The sequence below is a fragment of the Vipera berus genome (genome assembly GCF_964194415.1).
Source record: "Vipera berus genome assembly, chromosome: 5".
NCBI classification, from domain to species: Eukaryota; Metazoa; Chordata; class Lepidosauria; order Squamata; family Viperidae; genus Vipera; species Vipera berus.
Genome location: NC_138207.1, coordinates 37,149,956 through 37,169,756, shown reverse-complemented (window position 1 = coordinate 37,169,756; position 19,801 = coordinate 37,149,956). Strand labels below are relative to the sequence as shown.

The window sequence follows — 19,801 nt, the reverse complement described above, 5'->3', positions numbered from 1 at the left end:
CAAACAGGAGTTTGGCTGGGAAATTCTCCTGAGGAGGTAGAAGAGAGAGGAGGATAAGAAAGAAAATTGAATGATCGCTATTACTGAGGTATGATTCGTAACTGCTGCTAGTTCACAAATATTGCCGATGGATTATTGTATGTGACTAGATTATTCTTTTTTTAAAAAAAAAACAAGTTTTATTGGTTTTCCAGTTAAAATCTTCATATTTAGAAAGCATCATGGTGACTGGGTAATCAGAGATTCAGTAACAAAGTTTTCAGTACATAATTCAGATTACATTATCAAAACATCCTTCTCTATTTCCCTTAACATTTCATACAACCAGTTTAAACTAATGAATTTCTAGAAATAGCATGGTCAGTTAAAAAAATTGTCAATTCAATTTCATTGAGATATATCTATGACCTATTATTAAAGTTTACCTAATTTTAATTTTAATTATATTATTCAAATTTAGTCTTTAACATCCCAAATAATATTCACAACCCAAATTTCCCTTATTTCATTACAGCAAAAATTATAGCGTCTAACATGTACACAGTGGCTGAGTAGCTACTGTATGTTCTACCTAATAAACATTGTCTGTTTCACATCCTAATACATCACACGTTACTGACAGGGCCACAGCCTATGTTTATCAATCTACAATTACTTATACTCGACCAAATTCTATTTTAAATTTTAGCTAATTCTTAAATAGAATAATCAAACATCTTTTAACATTACAGGTATTACACATCAGTCATGCAAGAAAAGAAAGGTATCCAAAAAGAGAAGCCACCTTCTGGTTGGTGATTCAGTTATAAGGGATGTAAATTTAGGAAAGGATACAGAGGTTTCAAAAGAGGTCAGGTGTCTTCCAGGTGCTACTGCCAGTAGGGACAAAAAGCGTATTTTCAAAATAGTCAACAATGCCAGCAATGACTGTGATGTGGATGCTATTGTACATCTTGGCACTAATGATCTGTCCCAAAAGGATGTAATCTGTGTGCAGAATGATTTCCAGAGCTTGGGGCAGGAACTCAGCAGGATAGGCTGTAGGCTCACTTTTTCAGAGGTCTTACCAGTCTATAAGGAGCAAAATGGAAAAGGCCAGCATATAGCAGAATTTAATATGTGGCTAAAGGAGTGGTGTAAAGGAGAAGGCTTTGGTTATATTAGTCACGATGTCTGTAGCTGGTCCAATGAAAAAATGTACAAAAGAGATGGTCTGCATCCATCCAAGAAAGGGACTGAGTTACTTGGCAATAAATTCACAGCTTTTCTGGAGGAACATTTAAACTAAACAATGGGGACAGTAAGTTAATTGATACAGAACATCACTGTCCCCGGCAATCTAAGAAAATAGGGGAAGTCAGGCACCACAAAAGTTATGTAGCAAGTAAACACAGGGTCAATCATAAAGGACTCAAATGTCTATACACCAATGCTCAGAGTATGAACAGTAAGCTGGGTGAACTAGAAATTCAAGTAAATGAGGGTGGATATGATATTGTTGCCATTACGGAAACATGGTGGGATGAAACCCACAAATGGAACACACAGCTACAGGGATTTAAATTATTTAAAAGAAACAGGCTAAACAAAAGAGGAGGTGGAGTTGCTCTCTATATAAGAAATAACTTTATCTCCACAGAAATAGAGCAGGGCTTTTCAACCAGTGGCATAGGTACCACCTGTGGTACATTGGCACCTGGCAGGTGGTATGCGACCATCCTAAAAATGTGATAGCGGGGGAGGGGAATGAGCTGAACTGGTGGCAGATGGCTAGAGCTGCAGGGCTGTCAGGGCCCAGCGGAAGCGCCAGGATCAGCACTAGGCTCCAGCTGGAGCTCGGCACTGATCCCGGCACATCTGCTGAGCCCAGAAGAAGCACCAATCTGCTGGAATATGCAGCATCTCCAGGGTCTTGTGATTTACATTCAGATGCTTGGCAACTGATTCATATTTATGACGGTCACAGTGTCCCAGGGTCGTGTGAAGTGACCAAAACCTGCTGCAACCACCCAGCAGACAGAGGTAATAAAAACCAAACACCCACCCCACCCCACCCCACCCCGCTGCCAATCCTCAACAGAAATGTTCACAACAATGAAAACCTCAGACAGGAAGAAGAGTGCTGCCTGGCAGGCAAGCTGGTGTCTTGCTCAGCTGTGGCTTGGGGGGCACTTTTTTCAGTGCCATTGTTACTTCGAACAGTCACTAAGCAAACTGTTGTAAGTTGAGGACTACCTGTACTTCATCACTTTTTTTCTTTTCTTTTTTTTGGGTCATCACGTTTTTGACACCTTGCTAGGCAACTGGTGGTACTCGGATGTTGCCATATCCTAAAAGTGGTACAATGCGTGAAAAGGTTGAAAAGCATTGAAATAGAGCACAATGATGAAAACTGTAAACTTGAATGCATTTGGGTCAATATAAAAGGTGAAAAAAATGACATTGCCATAGGTGTATACTATAGGCCGCCCAACCAAGCAGAGGAAATAGATGAACTTTTTGCTAGTCAGCTAACTAAGGTATGTAGGAAGCACATCACAATAGTAATGGGGGACTTTAATTACCCTGATATCAACTAGGAGACAAACTCTGCACCAAGTGGAAGATCAAACAGATTCCTGACAAACCTAGCAGACAACTTTCTCTCCCAAAAAGTAAAGAAGGGAACTAGGGGAAAATTAGCCATATTGGATTTAATTCTCACTAACAGAGATGAAATGATAGAAAGTGTCGAAGCCACAGGAACCTTGGGGGGAAGTGATCATGCAATATTGGAATTCAAAATTCTGGAAGCACAAGCAATAGAACACAGCCAAACTAGAGTCTTGGACTTTAAAAGAGCTAATTTCAATAAACTTAGAGAGACCTTGGGAAGAATTCCATGGATGAGAATCCTAAAGGGGAAAACAACTCAAGAAGCTTGGGAAATTTTGAAAAGTGAGATAATAAAGGCCCAGTCTAGCACAATACCAACAAAGAAGAAAAATAACAGCTCTCAAAAGAAACCAGCATGGCTGCATAAAGAACTCTCTGATAAATTAAAAGATAAAAAAGACAAGTATAATAAGTGGAAAGAGGGACACATAACTAAGACAGAATATCAGCAAATAGTCCATGCCTGCAAGGATGAAATGAGGAAAGCTAAAGCTCAAAATGAACTAAGGCTTGCAACCACAAACCATTTGTAATCATTATGTTGTTGCCCTGTTAGTTCTAGTCTGTGTATAGGTGTATTCTGCTGGGTGATCCCTACTTATGGAACCATTAAGGATACATCTGAGGTGGATGCTGTGGAGTTGGTTCCTGAACTGGTTAGCAGTTGCACTAGGTGATATCTAAGGTCCCATATAACCCGCATGTGCTATGATTCTATGCTAAAAAAAGGATGGCTAATTAACAGTTGAAACACAGTCTTTTTGCAGGCACCAGAAAGGAAACACATAGACATCCTTTCCTTTCTATATTTGTGAGTCTGTATGTTTGTGAGCATGTGTCATTAGTAGAAATGAAATAGTTAATGAAAAGGAATCCCCTGATTTTATGCCCACATCTCTACCCAGTTCAGTGGTCCTCCATCATGTAAATGCATCCAGTATAGGCATTTCTCTAAAACAATGATCTCTTCTTAAATGTATTGGCTGTATTTTTATCTCATTTATCTCTCAGGAAAAGAGAAAGAGAGGTGTCTGTTTACTTTATTAAATATAACACAGGACAATAAAAAACTTATATTAATAGAAAATTGATCTAGTCCAGTCTCTCAAGATCTGAGCTATAGGAACTATTTAAAGACAGTGGCAATCTTATGCAATCAGTTTTTGGAGAGCAACATTCTAAAAAACACTAATCTATCTATAGATGCTATCTTTCTGTCCCTCCCTATTAATATATTTACATTGTTTCATTTTTCAGGTCCATACATCCAACACTGAACTTTCCAACCTAATGAATTGTACATTATGGTTCATGTCAACTTGTTTAGAAAATGGGTGTTCATAATTCTCATTTTCATTTTGGTCATGACTGTTTGTCTGTGGAAGGAAATACGGAAAGGAATTTACGTCTCCATAAAAACAGAAAGCCAAACTGATCATCTGCAGCTGTGGAAATGGATTACAATGAAATCAGGAATGGGCCAGAATAAAACTGTCAATAGCACAGGCAAAGTCACTTTGTCTAACAAAGTATCGCAGGTTAAATTTAACCATATTGAACATAACCCGAAAGAAATCATAGTCTGGAACAAGAATAGTTCTTCCCAACTTCTTAGCCCTAGACTCCAAATGGCAAGAAAGTATTACTTAAAAATGAACAAACATCATGTGAAATACACTGGACCAAAGAATGCTGCTAAACTCAGCCCACAGCAAGTGTTGTGTCAGCTTCAGAAAAAAGTAGACTTTAGGATGATAATTGCATCTGATGGCCCTTTTAATACACCTGAATGGGAGACATACCTGCCTAAGAAAAATATCAGCATGGAACTGGGCAAGCTAGGCCGATGTGCAGTTGTATCCTCTGCAGGATCTATTAAGAAGTCACATTTGGGAGCAGAAATAGGTTTGTATTTGTATATTTTTCTGTTACAATAAATGCAAGTAAATATGATTAAATGTTTTGTTGTTCAGTTTTCCATGTAATGGGGCAGGGAAAAACTAGTTTATCCTGAAGTAACTGGTAGAATCAATGGAACGACTTGCCTCCAGAAATTGTGGGTGCCCCAACTCTGAAGGTTTTTAATAATAAGCGATTGGGCAGCCATTTGTCTGAAATGGTATAGGGTTTCCTCCCTGAGCAGAGGGTTGGATTAGAAGACCTCCAAGGTCCCTTCCAAGTCTATTATTCTGTTGTTCTGAATACAAATATCTGGAAGGCATGAACTTGGACAAAGCTGAAAACCCTGGCTGGAAGCCCCAGCCATTTTCCCCTGCTATCAACTTGTCCAGATTAAGGTTCATATGGTTGTTCCTCGTACATTCCAGTTAATTGCAATCAATCAGAATCATGTTATGTATTCCTTTATTGTAAGAGAGGCAGCTGCAGGCATTGGACAAAGCCATATGTGCCCAACTCCACAGCTTAATATAAGACTTTTTTTCAAATACATGACAAAAACATTGACATGACATTGAAAATTGTACCTAGTTTTTTTCTGTACAACATAGGAGAATTTCATAGCTGAACTACTGAAATGTTGAAGACTTTGATCTGAGATGCACTCAGTTCATATTTTCTGTTTCTTTCAGACAGCCATGATGCAGTCCTGAGGTTTAATGGGGCCCCTACCAAAGGGTTTCAGGTAGATGTTGGTGAGAAAACTACAATACGTCTTGTTAATTCTCAGGTAAGTCAGCTAAGTAACAAGAGAAGTGGGAGAAGTTGGGTCATTTTCACAAGTGCTAGATCTACAAGGGTAGCTTGTCCCTGAATAGGGAACTCTCCTGACCACGCCATCCTCCAGGCTCCTTGCCTGCAGAGCCATGAAGAGGATAAAGGCCAGGTGAGGGAGGGTTGTTGGGTTCAAATGCTGGTACCATTTCTGCATCCAGTCCAACATTGGGCCCTTCCCACCATGGCTGGCTGAGGAGGGAGGGAGGGAGCAGCCAAGAAATAGCTCTTTTCCCAGCCTGTGCCTATTGGTTACTCCACAGACAGCCCTGTGAACTGGACACTGGATACTTTCTGTTCCTTCTGCTAAAAGGATTTCTAGGCTGCTGGGGTGTGGGGGGAGGGTGGCAGCAGAATACAGCAGCCTCTGTGTCTTGGTCATGTTGTGCTGTGTGGCCAAAAGGACAGAAATGGATAGAGATCTGGTGGAAGGAGTTGGAATGGAGGAAGCGCACAGAAGAGTAGCATGAAGTCCTTGCCTAATAACTGTGCAGTCCTTGCTTAATAACCATAACTAGGACTGCCATTGTAAAGCAGCACAGTACCGTGATGTTTTGCTTAGTGATGGAAATTCCAGTCTGTTAGGATCATAATCAAAGACTACTTATATTAGTTTAGTTAAATGTTAATTGGGTGTTTGTTGTTCTTGTTGCTGTTGTTGTTAGTTGCGAAGTCATGTTCGACCCATCGCAACCCCATGGACAATGTTCCTCCAAGCCTTCCTGTCCTCTACTATCTTCTGGAGTCCATTTAGGCTCACGCCTACTGCTTCAGTGACTCCATCCAACCTCCTCATTCTCTGTCATCCCCTTCTTCTATTGCCCTCAATCTTTCCCAGCATTAGGCTCTTCTCCAGTGAGTCCTTCCTTATCATTAGGTGGCCAAAGTATTTGAGTTTCAACTTCAGGATCTGGCCTTCTAAAGAGCAGTCAGGGTTGATCTCCTAGGACTGACTAGTTTGATCACCTTGCAATCCAAGGGACTCGCAGGAGTCTTCTCCAGCACCATAGTTCAAAGGCTTCATTTCTTTGGCGCTCAGCCTTTCCTATGGTCCAACTTTCACAGCCATACATTGCAACTGGAAAGACCATAGCCTTGAATATATGCACTTTTGTTGGCAAGGTGGTGTCTCTGCTTTTTAATGTGCTGTCTAGATTTGCCATGGATTTCCTCCCCAGAAGCAAGCGTCTTTTAATTTCTTGGCTGCAGTCCCCATCTATGGTGATCTTGGAGCCCAGGAAAATAAAATCTGTCACTACCTCCATTTCTTCCCCATCTATTTGCCAGGAATTAAGAGAGCCGGATGCCATGATTTTGGTTTTCTTAATGTTTAGTTTCAACCAACTTTTGCACTCTCCTTCTTCACTTGTAACAAGAGGCTCTTTAGTTCCTCTTCACTTTCTGCCATTAGAGTGGTATCATCTGCATATCTTAGGTTGTTGATATTTCTCCTCGCAATTTTAATTCCAACTTTTGATTCATCTAGCCCTGCCTTTCTCATGATGTGCTCTGCATATAAGTTAAACAGGCAGGGTGACAGTATACAGCCTTGCCAGACTCCTTTCCCAATTTTGAACCAATCAGTGATTCCGTATCCATTTCTGACTGTTGCTTCTTGACCCGCATATAGGTTTCTCAAGAGACAAATAAGATGGTCTGGTACTCCTATCTCTTTAAGAACTTGCCACAGTTTGTTGTGATCCACACAATCAAATGTTTTAGCATAGCCAATGAAGCAGAAGCAGATGTTTTTCTGGAATTCCCTAGCTTTCTCCATGATCCACCGTAAGTTGGCAATTTGATCTCTAGTTCCTCTGCCTCTTCAAAATCCTGCCTGTACTTCTGGTAGTTCTCGATCCACATACTGCTGGAGTCTAGCTTGCAGGATTTTAAGCATAACTTTACTAGCATGTGAAATGAGTGCAATGGTGCGATAGTTTGAACATTCTTTGGCACTGCCTTTCTTTGGAATTGGAATGTAAACTGATCTTTTCCAATCCTGTGGCCACTGTTGAGTTTTCCAAATTTGCTGGCAAATTGAGTGTAGCACTTTTACTGCATTGTCTTTTAAGATTTTGAATAGCTCAGCTGGAATACTGTCACCTCCACTAACTTTGTTGTTGATCAGATTTCCTAAGGCCCATTTCACTTCACATTCTAGGATGTCTGGCTCAAGGTCAGTGACCACCTCATTGTGATTGTCAGGGACGTTAAGCTCATTCTTGTATAGTTCTTCTGTGTAATTTTGCCACCTCTTCTTAATCTCTTCTGCCTCTCTTAGGTCCCTGCCATTTTGGTCCTTTATCATGCCCATTTTTGCATGAAACGTTCCCTTCATCTCTCCAATTTTCTTGAAGAGATCTCTGGCCCTCCCTATTCTATTGTTTTCTTCTATTTCTTTGCACTGTTCATTTAAGAAGGCATTCTTATTTCTTCTAGCTATTCTCTGGTATTCTGCATTCAATTGGGCGTATCTTTCTTTTTCTCCTTTGCCTTTCGCTTCCCTCCTGTCCTCAGCTATTTGCAAAGCTTCCTCAGACAGCCATTTTGCTTTCTTGCATTTCTTTTTCTTTGGGATGGTTTTAGTTGCTACTTCTTGTACAATGTTGCAAACCTCCATCCATACTTCTTCAGGCACTCTGTCTATCAGATCTAATTCCTTAAATCTATTTGTCATCTCTACTGTATATTCGTCAGGGATATGATTTAGTTCATACCTGTGTGGCCTAATGCTTTTCCCTGCTTTCTTCAATTTAAGCCTAAATTTTGCAATGAGATGCTCATGGTCTGAGCCACAGTCAGCTCCTGGTCTTGTTTTTACTGACCGTATAGAGCTTCTCCATCTTTGGCTGCAGAGCACATAGTCAATCTGATTTCTGTGTTTACCGACTGGTGATGTCCATGTGTAGAACCGTCTCTTGAGTTGTTGGAAAAGAGTGTTTGCTATGACCATCGTATTCTCTTGACAAATTCTATCAGCCTGTGCCCTGCTTCATTTTGTACTCCAAGGCCAAACTTTCCTGTTATTCCGGTTATCTTTTGGCTTCCTACTTTAACATTCCAATCCCCCATGATGATAAGGACATCATTTTTTTGGTGTTAATTCTATAAGGTGCTGTAAGGCTTCATAGAACCGGTCAATTTCATCCTCTTCAGCACAGGTGGTTGGGGCATAGACATGGACTATTGTGATATTGAATGGTTTGCCTTGGATTTGAACTGAGATCATTCTGTCATTTTGGGGATTGTATCCCAGTATTGCTTTTCCTACTCTTTTATTGACTATGAAGGCTACTCCATTTCTTCTGAGGGATTCTTGCCCGCAGTAGTATACCTGATGGGCATCTGAATTAAATTCACCCATTCCTGTCCATTTTAGTTCGCTGATTCCTAAGATGTCGATGTTCAGTCTTGTCATCTCTTGTTTGACCACATCCAGCTTTCCTTGATTCATGGATCTTACATTCCAGGTTCCTATGGAGAAAAAATCTTTACAGCATTGGACTTTCCTTTCACCACCAGATATATCCACAGCTGAGCGTCCTTTTGGCTTTGGCCCAGTTGCTTCATTCTTTCTGGTGCTACTAATACTAGCCCTCTGCTCTTCCCCAGTAGCATATTGGACGCCTTTCGACCTGAGGGGCTCATCTTCCAGCGTCATATCGTTTTGCCTTTTGGTACTGTCCATGGGGTTTTCATGGCAAAGATACTGGAGTGGGTTGCCATTTCCTTTTCCAGTGGATCACGTTTTGTCAGAACTCTCTGCTATGTCCTGTCCGTCTTGCGTGGCCCTGCACGGCATAGTTAATAGCTTCATTGAATTACGCATTTATTAAAAAATGCCCCATAAGAGAATTCCTTTCTCTGTTTTTTCTTGGAATTTAATTGAAGCTTGGGATGCAAAAGGGCTGCAGAACCTGCGGAACCTGGAAATTGCATTCTGTGATAAAAGGGAGGGGCTGCATGGACACCTGTCGTCTATGCAAAGACTGCCAAGCCTCATGAGAATTTCACTGAAATTTTCTGTTTCTATTTTCTTAAAAAACATTGAAAGCAATTTTTCCAACTTGAGTGAAAGAATAACCAAAATAAACGCAGGTGTAATTAAAGGCAATGCACTATTTTTAGCTATGCAATCAATCCTTTTAGATGGAAACTTTTAGATACTTCTTAACATATTCTGTAATAAAAATAAAAAAAACAATTCGGCTTCTTATTTATGTTGCAGGAATCCAAACAATAAAACTGTCAAGAGATGCAGCTTTGATTCCAAAGTACAGCTTTGACTCAAAATAAATGTATAACCGGAAAGTGATTTGTATATGATTTGGATTTTGAGGAAATGACACAGGAAACTTTCTGCACCCAATGGGTAGTGGGGGGAGGGAGGTGTTAAGCCTTCGCAATTACAGTTCTGACGCACAACGTGCATGCTATTATTAGTCTTTGCCGGAAAAAAATATCTTTAGTGCCTATAAACTAATGTCAATGATGAAAAAAAAGCTTCACTGGAATTGTACAATCACCATGAAAATTATTCTCCCTTTGTCTAGTAAAAAGAAAAAGAAAAGAAAATAATTGCTAATAACAATGACAATTCTCTACCTAAAAGTTTTAATGGGAATAATCCCTATGATGGATTTCAGGACAGTTCAGTATAATTCTGCATATATTTACTTAGAATTAAGCATTAATTGTCCTATCAGTCAGTGGTACAATAATAATATCTGGAGTTGACATAGAATAATTGGGTTTGATGTAGATTTCTGAGGTAACTAGTGAAAAAGAAAAAAAATAAAGTTGTTATGGAAGTTGTGTTTGTACACTACCTTGAATGCCACTTGTAAATTTTCTCAGTCTGACTGGTGATGGCAGAATTTGTAGTCTACCACCCTGGAAGAGAGGAAGGCTACTTTAGTGCATTCCTCATTTTATATTTTAAAATTGTTGTAAAGTGATCAAAGGAAAGAATGAAAACAAATATCATGAATGATGGATTGAGCCTGTATTCTATTTCAAATTCTAAGACTGCATGTTTTTAACTGGGTCCATTTTTTTATGACTCAGTCTTCAACAAAGTTAAAATTAAAAATCTAATTTAGTCAGAAAAGAATTCATATTCTCTGCAGTTCATAACAATCTATTTTTTATATTTTTACACTTTATTTGATCCACAGTTCCAGAATATTTCAATAGTAGCCTTCTTCAGAATTGCAATGCCTCAAACTGCATTGGAATTCTAAAGACTTCAGAAAGTTGTAGTCTAACATGTTTGGAGGGTACCAGGTTGTAAAGGAGTATACAAGAGATTCCATATTCATTGCAGCTGACCCCATCAAACAATACTGGAATGCATGAAGCATATGATGAATGCAAGTGTGGTGATGAAAACGGAGCCACTGAAAATCATTCCTTCCGTAGAAATACAAGTTTAACTGAGCACATAGTTAAACAACAATTATGAGAACAAAACAAAATTAACTCTTACTGTATGGTTACTGTATGGTTATGGTAAACCCTCTATTTTTTTCTATAATCTAGAAGCAGCATTTTTATCAAAAATTAATGAATGTTTACATTTGGAAAAAGTTGCAGGCATTTGAGAATTAAAGGCTTTGCTAGATTTTTATTACAAAATTACACAATAGAAATTGTATGGAAAATTGAAAGAGGGAACTCTGACCAATTTCTGCTGCCTATCAGAGTTGGATCTTTGGCATTATCTGAATAAAAATTAATGCATGCACTCTCCAACTGGTGATCACTTGTAAATATCTTGTATCTTTCTTCATCCTGTACTTTATTTATCTATTTTCATATCTATATATCTAGGCAATGATATTGTGTTTACTTGGGTTAGAATAGATTCAAATTGCAAAAAGTATTTGTAGGGCCTACATTTGTTGTTTCTCTGGAATAATCAAATTGGCTCATGGATGTCCTGTTTGGGTTCTTTTAGCTGTGAATGTGGCATCCATTTATTGTAAGATAAGTTTGTAAGCCATAGTCAACCAGCTTTGCACGCAGTAGAATAGGTGTTTACAGTATATTGTATACTGCCTGCAAAACTTTATTTATTTATATATTTGATGTATGTGCTGCCTATCTCATCTGGAGGGGATTCTAGGCAGCATACAAACATTAAAACCAGATAAAACAGTAACAATAATGTTTAGTTATACTAAATATTTATCATTAAAAGATGTCTGGAGAAAGGACCATGAAGACCAAGGGGGAGAATAAGGTCTTCTATCAATCTACTAACTGCCTCCAGAGTGATACCTCCCTGTTGGGACCCCAGGCCCTCTGGTAAAACCAGATCTTCAGGGCCCTTACCCAAGCTCAGGAGAGTCAGTGTAGATCTCAACTCGGGAGGTTTGATATTCCATGGGGTCAGGGTTAGGGCTAGAGGTTAGGGTTGTTCAGTGCTATAGCAAAATTTTAAATGATAAAAAATTCATCTGGGCGAGTGCCTGTGGGCGTGAGGGTGCATCTCTGTGAAGGTATTTGAGGTATTTCTATTATTCTTCTTTTACTGTTTCAGCAAATAAAATAGGGAAAATGTGTATGAAAGCAAAGGTTCGAGATCATGGGGATGTTGGAAATGCATTTCATATCTTTGCTTAAACATTCAAAATTAGAATTGCACTCAGTCTGTACGTATGTGTGGCTACTATATGACTCACATATTAAGCCTGTATTCATGTCCTTAAATACTTTTTCCTAAAAGTATGTAATTTACTATGGCTGAAACCTCACTTAGGCAAGAAAAGAAAATGTAAAACTCATGCAGCAATAATGTATTCCTGTTAACTCTACTGTCACATAAATTAAGGGCTGGTGGTCATGAAAATAAGTATGTTTGGTTTTGCTTGTGCTGTATATACAAGATCTTTCATGTTATCTCAAGTCCTACACAGAGAAGTTGTGTGATGCATCTGGAAAGCATCAGGTTGGAGAAGACTAATCTAAAATAATAGTCCCAATAAAGCCATGTCGTCTAACTCAAGTTAGCCTTCAACAATCTCAGATATATGCACTTCAACTTTCGGAATTCTAATGAACTGAGTATTTTAGGAACTGGACTGTATATACATGGAGGACATTCAGATTGGGAATGGGATGCCCCAGGATTTTCAAACAGGAAAGAATGCAATGATCTCTATCTCTTTTTTTATTCATAGTTTATTACAGTTGAAAAAAAGATGTTTGTTTCAGATGTACAGTTCAACTTTGGAATCATCATTGTATGGGATCCAGCACCATATCATGCAAGTATTTATGAGGTAAGTTTCATTGCTGTACAGTATACAGGATGTCTAGAAAAGTTGGTGGACGGCCATGTGTAGTTGCATGGATAGTGCCATATTTCATATGTACTTCCTTTTAGTATTTCAGTGAGATGTTTTCTGGTCTCCAATTTAAATGAACTGCTTTTATGGAATTTTCTTTTAATATAGCATTACTATCAGCATCACACAAAATATTCCTGCTTGGGAGATTGGCAACAGCCACTTAACATAATTTATAGGTTTTCAAATAAAGCTGTTCTCAAAAGTCTGAGTATTGTATTGCTGGTGCCACAGACACGCAGTAACAAAACACAGTATAAATATAGTTACTGCCTTCCTATCCTTCCCAAAAGCATAATTGTATGACTTGGAAGTAAAAATACAAAATTTCTTTCATCTGAACTCTTTTCACTGTTAATTTTGATTGTTTCACCTTGTGCTTTATAAAAACAAAGTTTTTGAATTTAACATATCTATAACCACAAGAGAGAGTTCTTGTACAAGGAATCATTGCTTAAGACATCTGTATTCTTTCTAGACTAAGTTATCTATTCTTGAACTATATCTGGGAAAGAGATCCAGGGACATTTAGACTAGTAAAAGTACATTTAAATTCTATTACATTTTGTATTTATTTAATGATATGCTATTTTATATTTTATTGTGTATCATTGCTGTAGGGATAGCAGAAGGAGCTCCTGTAAACACACCCACACCCACAGAATTATTTGAGATTGTCATTTCAGCAACAATTGTTATAAGAGCTTTCGTTATTCCTACTTTTTATACTACATCATATAAATATTTACATAATGTTGAAGAAATTTATAAATGATTGTTATTTTATATTTACCTTTAACAGTTTAATATTCATTTTTAAATATTTTTCATGAAAACACATGTTAAGGTCAAATCTGCCATTTACTTGCTAGAAATGAGTAAGACAAAGCAGTATAAGGATAAAAATTCATCAAGAGTGGGAGAAATCCAATCGGAAATTGGTTCATCGTTTGTGTGTGTATGTGTGTGTGTGTGTGTGTGTATATGTGTGTATCTGTGTGTGTTTGGAAGCTACTTCTTTATATTTTTAATTACTTTTTTCTGTGTCTATTCTCTTTTTAGCTTTCCTTTGTTTTTCAGTTTAGTTTGTATTTTATTTTTTTCTGTTATTAAAACTTTCATTAAAGATATTTTTAAAAGGATCATAATAAGTCTTTATTGATTAGCCCTTGGGCCATATCAAGGTGCAAAGTTCCAGCAACAAATTGTTACTAAAATTTGATAAAAGCAATTTAAAATGGAATTTGATAAAATACAGTTTAAAATGGAATTAGAATAAAATACGATTTAAAATGAAATGGGAATAAAATACAATCTAAAATGAAATTGTAATAGTGTACAATAATTTAAGATAGAGATAAAATATGATAAAATTATATTTTGGAGTCGCCCTTGCAATCTACCCCAATCAGTCCCACATATGCAGATCTCAACCGAACTATTTTATTTAAGTACTGTGCTACGTTAAATGTTATTTTCAAGTTCTGGCCGGACATAAGCTAAGTTGTTTTGATATGGGGATCCCAATAGGTCATTCATTTGGTATATAGACCAAGATACCTGTCTCTCACCCTGTCTCTCACAGACAACAGTCAAATAGGATGTGAGCCAGATCTCCTACCTCTGCCGCTCGGCAAATGCAGAGATGCTCATTGTAGGGTATAGCATGAAATCTCCCATATCTGACCATTGTGTCAAGCTGTTCGAATCTCGCTTGCATAAATATCTCCCTAAGATGTTTTGGCAGTTGTAACTTCAAATAACTGTCTACCTGAAAAGTATTTCAAGTTAGCCACCTTACCAAGGATAACTATATCATTTTGTGCTTCTCTATCCTTAATTCTTTGGGCAAGTCTTTTTTGGGGTTGTTCTCCTGTTATGCAAGAGACAGGAAGGCCACAGCTTCTTACAAAATTTGTTAGCTTGGTGATCCAGGAGATCTGTGATTGTACTTTTATTTGCTCTAGTAGGCATAACTTGGGGAGTCTATCATTCTCCATTTCATTAACTTTGCACCAGTAGTTATAAGCTCTAATTTTAGATAATGCATGAATTGTATGAATTTAGTTTAGTTTAGTTTATTAATATTTCTATACCGCCCTTCTCCCGATTCCCAATTCAGCTCTAACTGCTACAGCAGATGTTCTTGGATCTACACCCAAAATACATCTCAAATGCTGGGACTGTGTTTGTTCTAGGACTGTGGTTGAGTAAAGACCCCAAATTTCTGCTCCATACAAGAGCATTGTGGAAACCTTAGCCTTATAAACTTTAATTAATGGGGCTAGGCACCCTGGGTAACTATGGTTCTTTAGTTTGAGCAGTAAATTCAAACAGGCTTTTGCTCTAAATGTACCCCATTGATGATGGCAGACCCAAGATCCAGTCTTGGAAAAAATTACGCCCAAATATGCAAAGGTGTTAACCTGTTCAATTGGTTTACCATCTAATTGCCACTTATGTCTCTGATGGTGTCTTCCAAACACCATTATTTTTTATTTAGATTTGCTAATGATTAGGGAGTTATCCTGGCAATAAGAGCTGAATCTTCTTAATAGCCTATGTAATCCTACTTGTGAGTATGATAATAAAATAATATTATCAGCATAAAGCAAGCTGTTACAGTAAGTATTTAGGATCATCAGCATGTGTACCATGGGATCCTTCATTATCTCTGGCAAGTCATTGATGTATAAACTAAATAATAATGGGGCCAGGATACACCCTTGCCTTATCCCTTTGTGTGAATCCTGTTAGTCTTAACCCCATTAACCCCATACCGCACCCTCAAACAGGTACTTATGTAAAGGGCTTTAATCAAAGCCAGGAGTCTGTGCTCTATTTTAAGAGATGTCAATTTACTCCATAGTACTTCTCTATTTACCATATCAAATGCTGCTGTAAAGTCTATGAAAGCAGCAAACAGGGGTCTCCTCTTATAGGCATATTTGGCAATTAGATGGTTCAAGACAAAGCAGTTATCAATAGTAGATCTGTTTTGTCTAAAACCTGCTTGTTCTTCTGTGAGGATGTTGATTACCCAGATTTCAATTCTGTTCAAAAGATATCTAACATATATTTTTTTCTACAATGTCAATCAGGCTGATGGGCCTATAATTACTAGGATCCTTTTTATTCCCTTTTATATATATGGGATCAACTATTGCCATCTTCCACCCATCTGGTATATGGCAGGTGTTATTTATGTGCGTAAAAAGAGATACAGTCTAATACAGGGCCCCACCAATTGGGAAATTTCTTGAATAATTCTGCTGGTAAATTTATTTATTTATTTTTTTATTTTAATCCCATTTATATCCCGCCCTTCTCCGAAGACTCAGGACGGCTTACAAATCTAAGCACAAATCAAATGTGCTTAGCAATAGCCTTCATTCTATGTATATGCCTGCTTATTAGGGCTTTCGCCCCCACCCCCCCCAAAGCGGCATTATTACAAAGTCAGCTTATTGCCCCCAACAATCTGGGTCCTCATTTTACCTACCTCAGAAGGATAGAAGGCTGAGTCAACCTTGAGCCTTGAGGATGCGAACCTGCAATAATTGCAGGCAGCTGATGTTACTTAAGGAGGCATTAGCCCACTGCTCCACCAAGGCTTTAAAAAATCCTCACCTGGGGCTTTATTGCTCTTTAAGCATTTAATGATAGACTGTATCTTCTTTTTCTGAGTCTGGTGGCCAAGGGGGGGAGTTCTAGGGTTTACTAAATCACTGTTTAAAGACAGTTTCTTGGGAGCAAACAAGCACTGATAATAATTCTCCCAGTCCTCAGCAGAGATTGGTATGTCAAATGCAAATCTCTGTTCCTTCAGGATACCTGCTACAGAGTGCCAGAATAATACTGAGTTATGACTTCTGGCAGCCAACTCGAGTTCTGACCAAATTTAAATGGCAAAACTTTTTTTCTTTAATGTTATAGGTTTTTTTTATATTCCCTTCTTGTGTGCAGCATCTTAGCTTGTATATGAGCAGTAGGATTCCTCTGGGCAAGCCTCATGGCTGCTTTCAATTTCTTTTTCAGTCGCTGGCAATCAGGATCAAACCAGCGAGGTCTACCCACTCAGGCTCTTTTTGTAGCAGGTTTAGCTGTTAGGTATTTCTTCAGTATGTTACAAAGATTGGAGAATGCATTGAAGGATGACATACAGTCAATAGTAGATGACTGGATTGTTCTAGCCCACTTAGTAGCATTCTCTGTTTTAAGGCATTCTAATATTGCCTTAGTATCAACTTTGGCCCAAATTAACCTTTTATTTTGGGTCACCTCTACCTTTTTGGTGAACCATCTGTCAGCTATGTTATATGGTCTTAAATCTGAGCAGCCTCGCAATGTCACGCTTACAGGCTGATGGTCGCTATTGTCGCTAAGGTGTACTGTGACCTCCGAAAAGAGGTCAGCTTTATCTCTAGACACACAAAAGAGATCCAGTACGCTGCTTGAATTGGCTGAGTGGTATGTATAAAGGTATGTGTAATTCTTATCCTTACCTCCCAAAATTTGGAGATTATCCTTAAAAATTAAGGAGACTAGGAGCAGGTCAGCAGCATTACTTTTGCAGTCTCTCGAGAGCCACTGAGGATAGTTATCAAAGAACTCCCCTGGGATTCCCTTCTTCTGGGCAAGCTTATACAAAGAGGGACCCAGCCTAGTGTTCAGATCTCCTAGTAACACTACTGTGGACTGAGGGTACAGTACAGATATATCTTCTAGGATAACTTCCAAGCCCATCCAGTATTCGGAATTAAAGTGCCGGGATGTGCTTGGAGGAATATACACATTTACCAATATTAACTCAAACTGGTCATATTCAAATTTGACAGCTAGGAAGTACGGATACTTATCTTCGTTATATAGTTTCTCCCTCTGCCATTGCAACTCTTGCTTTATAAGAATGCATAGCCCACCAGAGGGTCTCCCTTTGTTCTTTGTGTTTTGGGCTGGGGAGGCCCATCCTTGAAAGCCTGGCAGTTGTACTGGTATGTCCACTTCAGCTAACCAGGTTTCTTGAAGGGCTTTTACATCAAATCTAGACAGAAAGCTCATTAGTCCACTATCAACCATCCCTTTCCAGCCAGCTACATTCCAGGTCATCATCTGTATGGGGTTCTCAGAGGCAAGGTGGTCTGGCTTGGTTGTTGGCTAGATGGTAAAAATGCCAGATGTCAACTTGATATTGGAGCCGGGTCAATATCATCTATGCTTCCCATATAAACACAGTTGTTGTGAGGTTTGATATTTCTCCTCGTGGGTTGCAGAACTTGTTGTTGCTCCTCTATATCTTGGTGGCCAGTGTGCCTCTGCTCTTGAATGATTTTTTTTCCAATGGGCAGGTAATCCGGCTTAAGTCTATAAATGTAGATTTATGTCCATTTTTGGAGGGGGGTAGCTGAGGATTCATCTTGTGAAAAGATGCTTTGGGAACTTCTAAATCAAATGAGGATGGAAGCTGGATTATATCCTTAATGTTTGTCATCTTAGGAGCACTGTGTGATGAAGCCCTTTGTCTTTCAGTTGTTTCTCGGAGGCTGGGTCAGTCAGTGCAGTTACCCCACTGTCAGCCTGTGTGACACTACCTTTTTTTACTATTGAGGTAAAGGCAGATTGTTGATTATTGTCACAAGCTTGTGCAATTAGTGGAGCCAAATTAAATAGAGGCTTTGGTGTAGATTGAGTTGTTGTCAGTGCCTTTTTTAGGTCATCCAATCTTTGAATGATATTAACTTGCTCAGGTTCCGGCAATGCACTGAATAGGTCAATCAGCATTTCTTCTGGCACATCCTCAGCAGTTCCTGCAGCTGTGGGTAACACAGTTTGTATATTGCTCTTAAAATGCCTCCTTAAGTAACACCAGCTGCCTGCAATTAGTGCAGGTTCGCATCCCACCAGGCTCAAGGTTGACTCAGGCTTCCATCCTTCTGAGGTAGGTAAAATGAGGACCCAGATTGTTGGGGGCAATTAAGCTGACTTTGTAATAATGCCGCTTGGGGTGTGTGTGAAAGCCCTAATAAGCAGGCATATACATAGAATGAAGGCTACTGCTAAGCTTGTAAGCCGCCCTGAGTCTTCGGAGAAGGGCGGGATATAAATGGAATTAAAATAAAAAATAAAAAAAATAAATATTTGCAGAGTTGCAACTCATTTTCATTTCTGGATTCAGTGGTTTCAGAAACCAGACTACCATTTCTTTGAAAACTACAAGCATTATAGGAAGAGACGTCCCAAGCAGCCTTTTTATATCCTGAATCCCTACATGCAATGGCAACTTTGGGATATCCTCCAGGAGAATTCACCAGAGGATATTCAGCCAAATCCACCCTCTTCTGGCATGCTTGGTAAGTCTTTGGTTTCTCCTTTTGATTTGTATCTCTATTTTACAGAAATAAAGTGCAAAGATGATCATGAGTAACTACTATTATATTCAGGTAGTCCTCAACTTATGACCACAATTGGGCCCAAAATTTCTGTTGCTAAGTGAGACATTTGTTAAGTGAGTTTTGCCCTAATTTATGATCTTTCTTACCACAGTTGTTGAGTAAATCACTGCAATTGTTAAGTTACTAACACGGTTGTTAAGTGAATCTGGCTTCCCATTGAACTTGCTTCTCAGAAGGTCACAAAAGGGAATAACGTGATCACCGGGACACTGCAACCATCATAAATATGAACCAGTTGCCAAGTGTCTGAATTTTGATCATGCAACCATGGGGATGATACAATGGTCATTAGTGTGAAAAACAGCCATAAGTCACTTTTTTCAGTAGTTTTGCAATTTTGAATATATATATATATTGCTCAAAAAAATAAAGGGAACATAAAATAAGACATCTTACTATTAAATACAGTACATTGTGTTGTTTAAGTGTTCCCTTTATTTTTTAAGCAGTATATATATATATATATACACCAAACACATATGGAAAATAAGTGTTCTGTCCTAAACTATGTAGCAAATGCTGTTTAATCTTTGTGCACATTTTTAGTAACAAAATAGAACCAACTTTAAACATCACACCAGTTACTAGCACAGGAGTGTGCTATCTTAT

At 38.5% G+C, this 19,801-nt stretch overlaps 1 protein-coding gene across 2 annotated transcripts in view; it reads left to right on the top strand.

Moving 5' to 3' along the window:
* Nucleotides 1-12: 12 nt before the first annotated feature.
* Nucleotides 13-19,801, top strand: part of ST6GAL1 (ST6 beta-galactoside alpha-2,6-sialyltransferase 1) — a 31,769-nt gene continuing 11,980 nt past the window's right edge. For both annotated transcript variants that reach the window (XM_081329524.1, XM_081329523.1), the window contains exons 1-5: nucleotides 13-88; nucleotides 3,913-4,560; nucleotides 5,247-5,344; nucleotides 12,573-12,674; nucleotides 18,916-19,090. In XM_081329524.1, coding sequence (XP_081185650.1) covers nucleotides 3,960-4,560; nucleotides 5,247-5,344; nucleotides 12,573-12,674; nucleotides 18,916-19,090 — 976 coding nt within the window. In that variant the 5' untranslated portion in view covers nucleotides 13-88; nucleotides 3,913-3,959. The remainder of the gene's footprint in view (nucleotides 89-3,912; nucleotides 4,561-5,246; nucleotides 5,345-12,572; nucleotides 12,675-18,915; nucleotides 19,091-19,801) is intronic.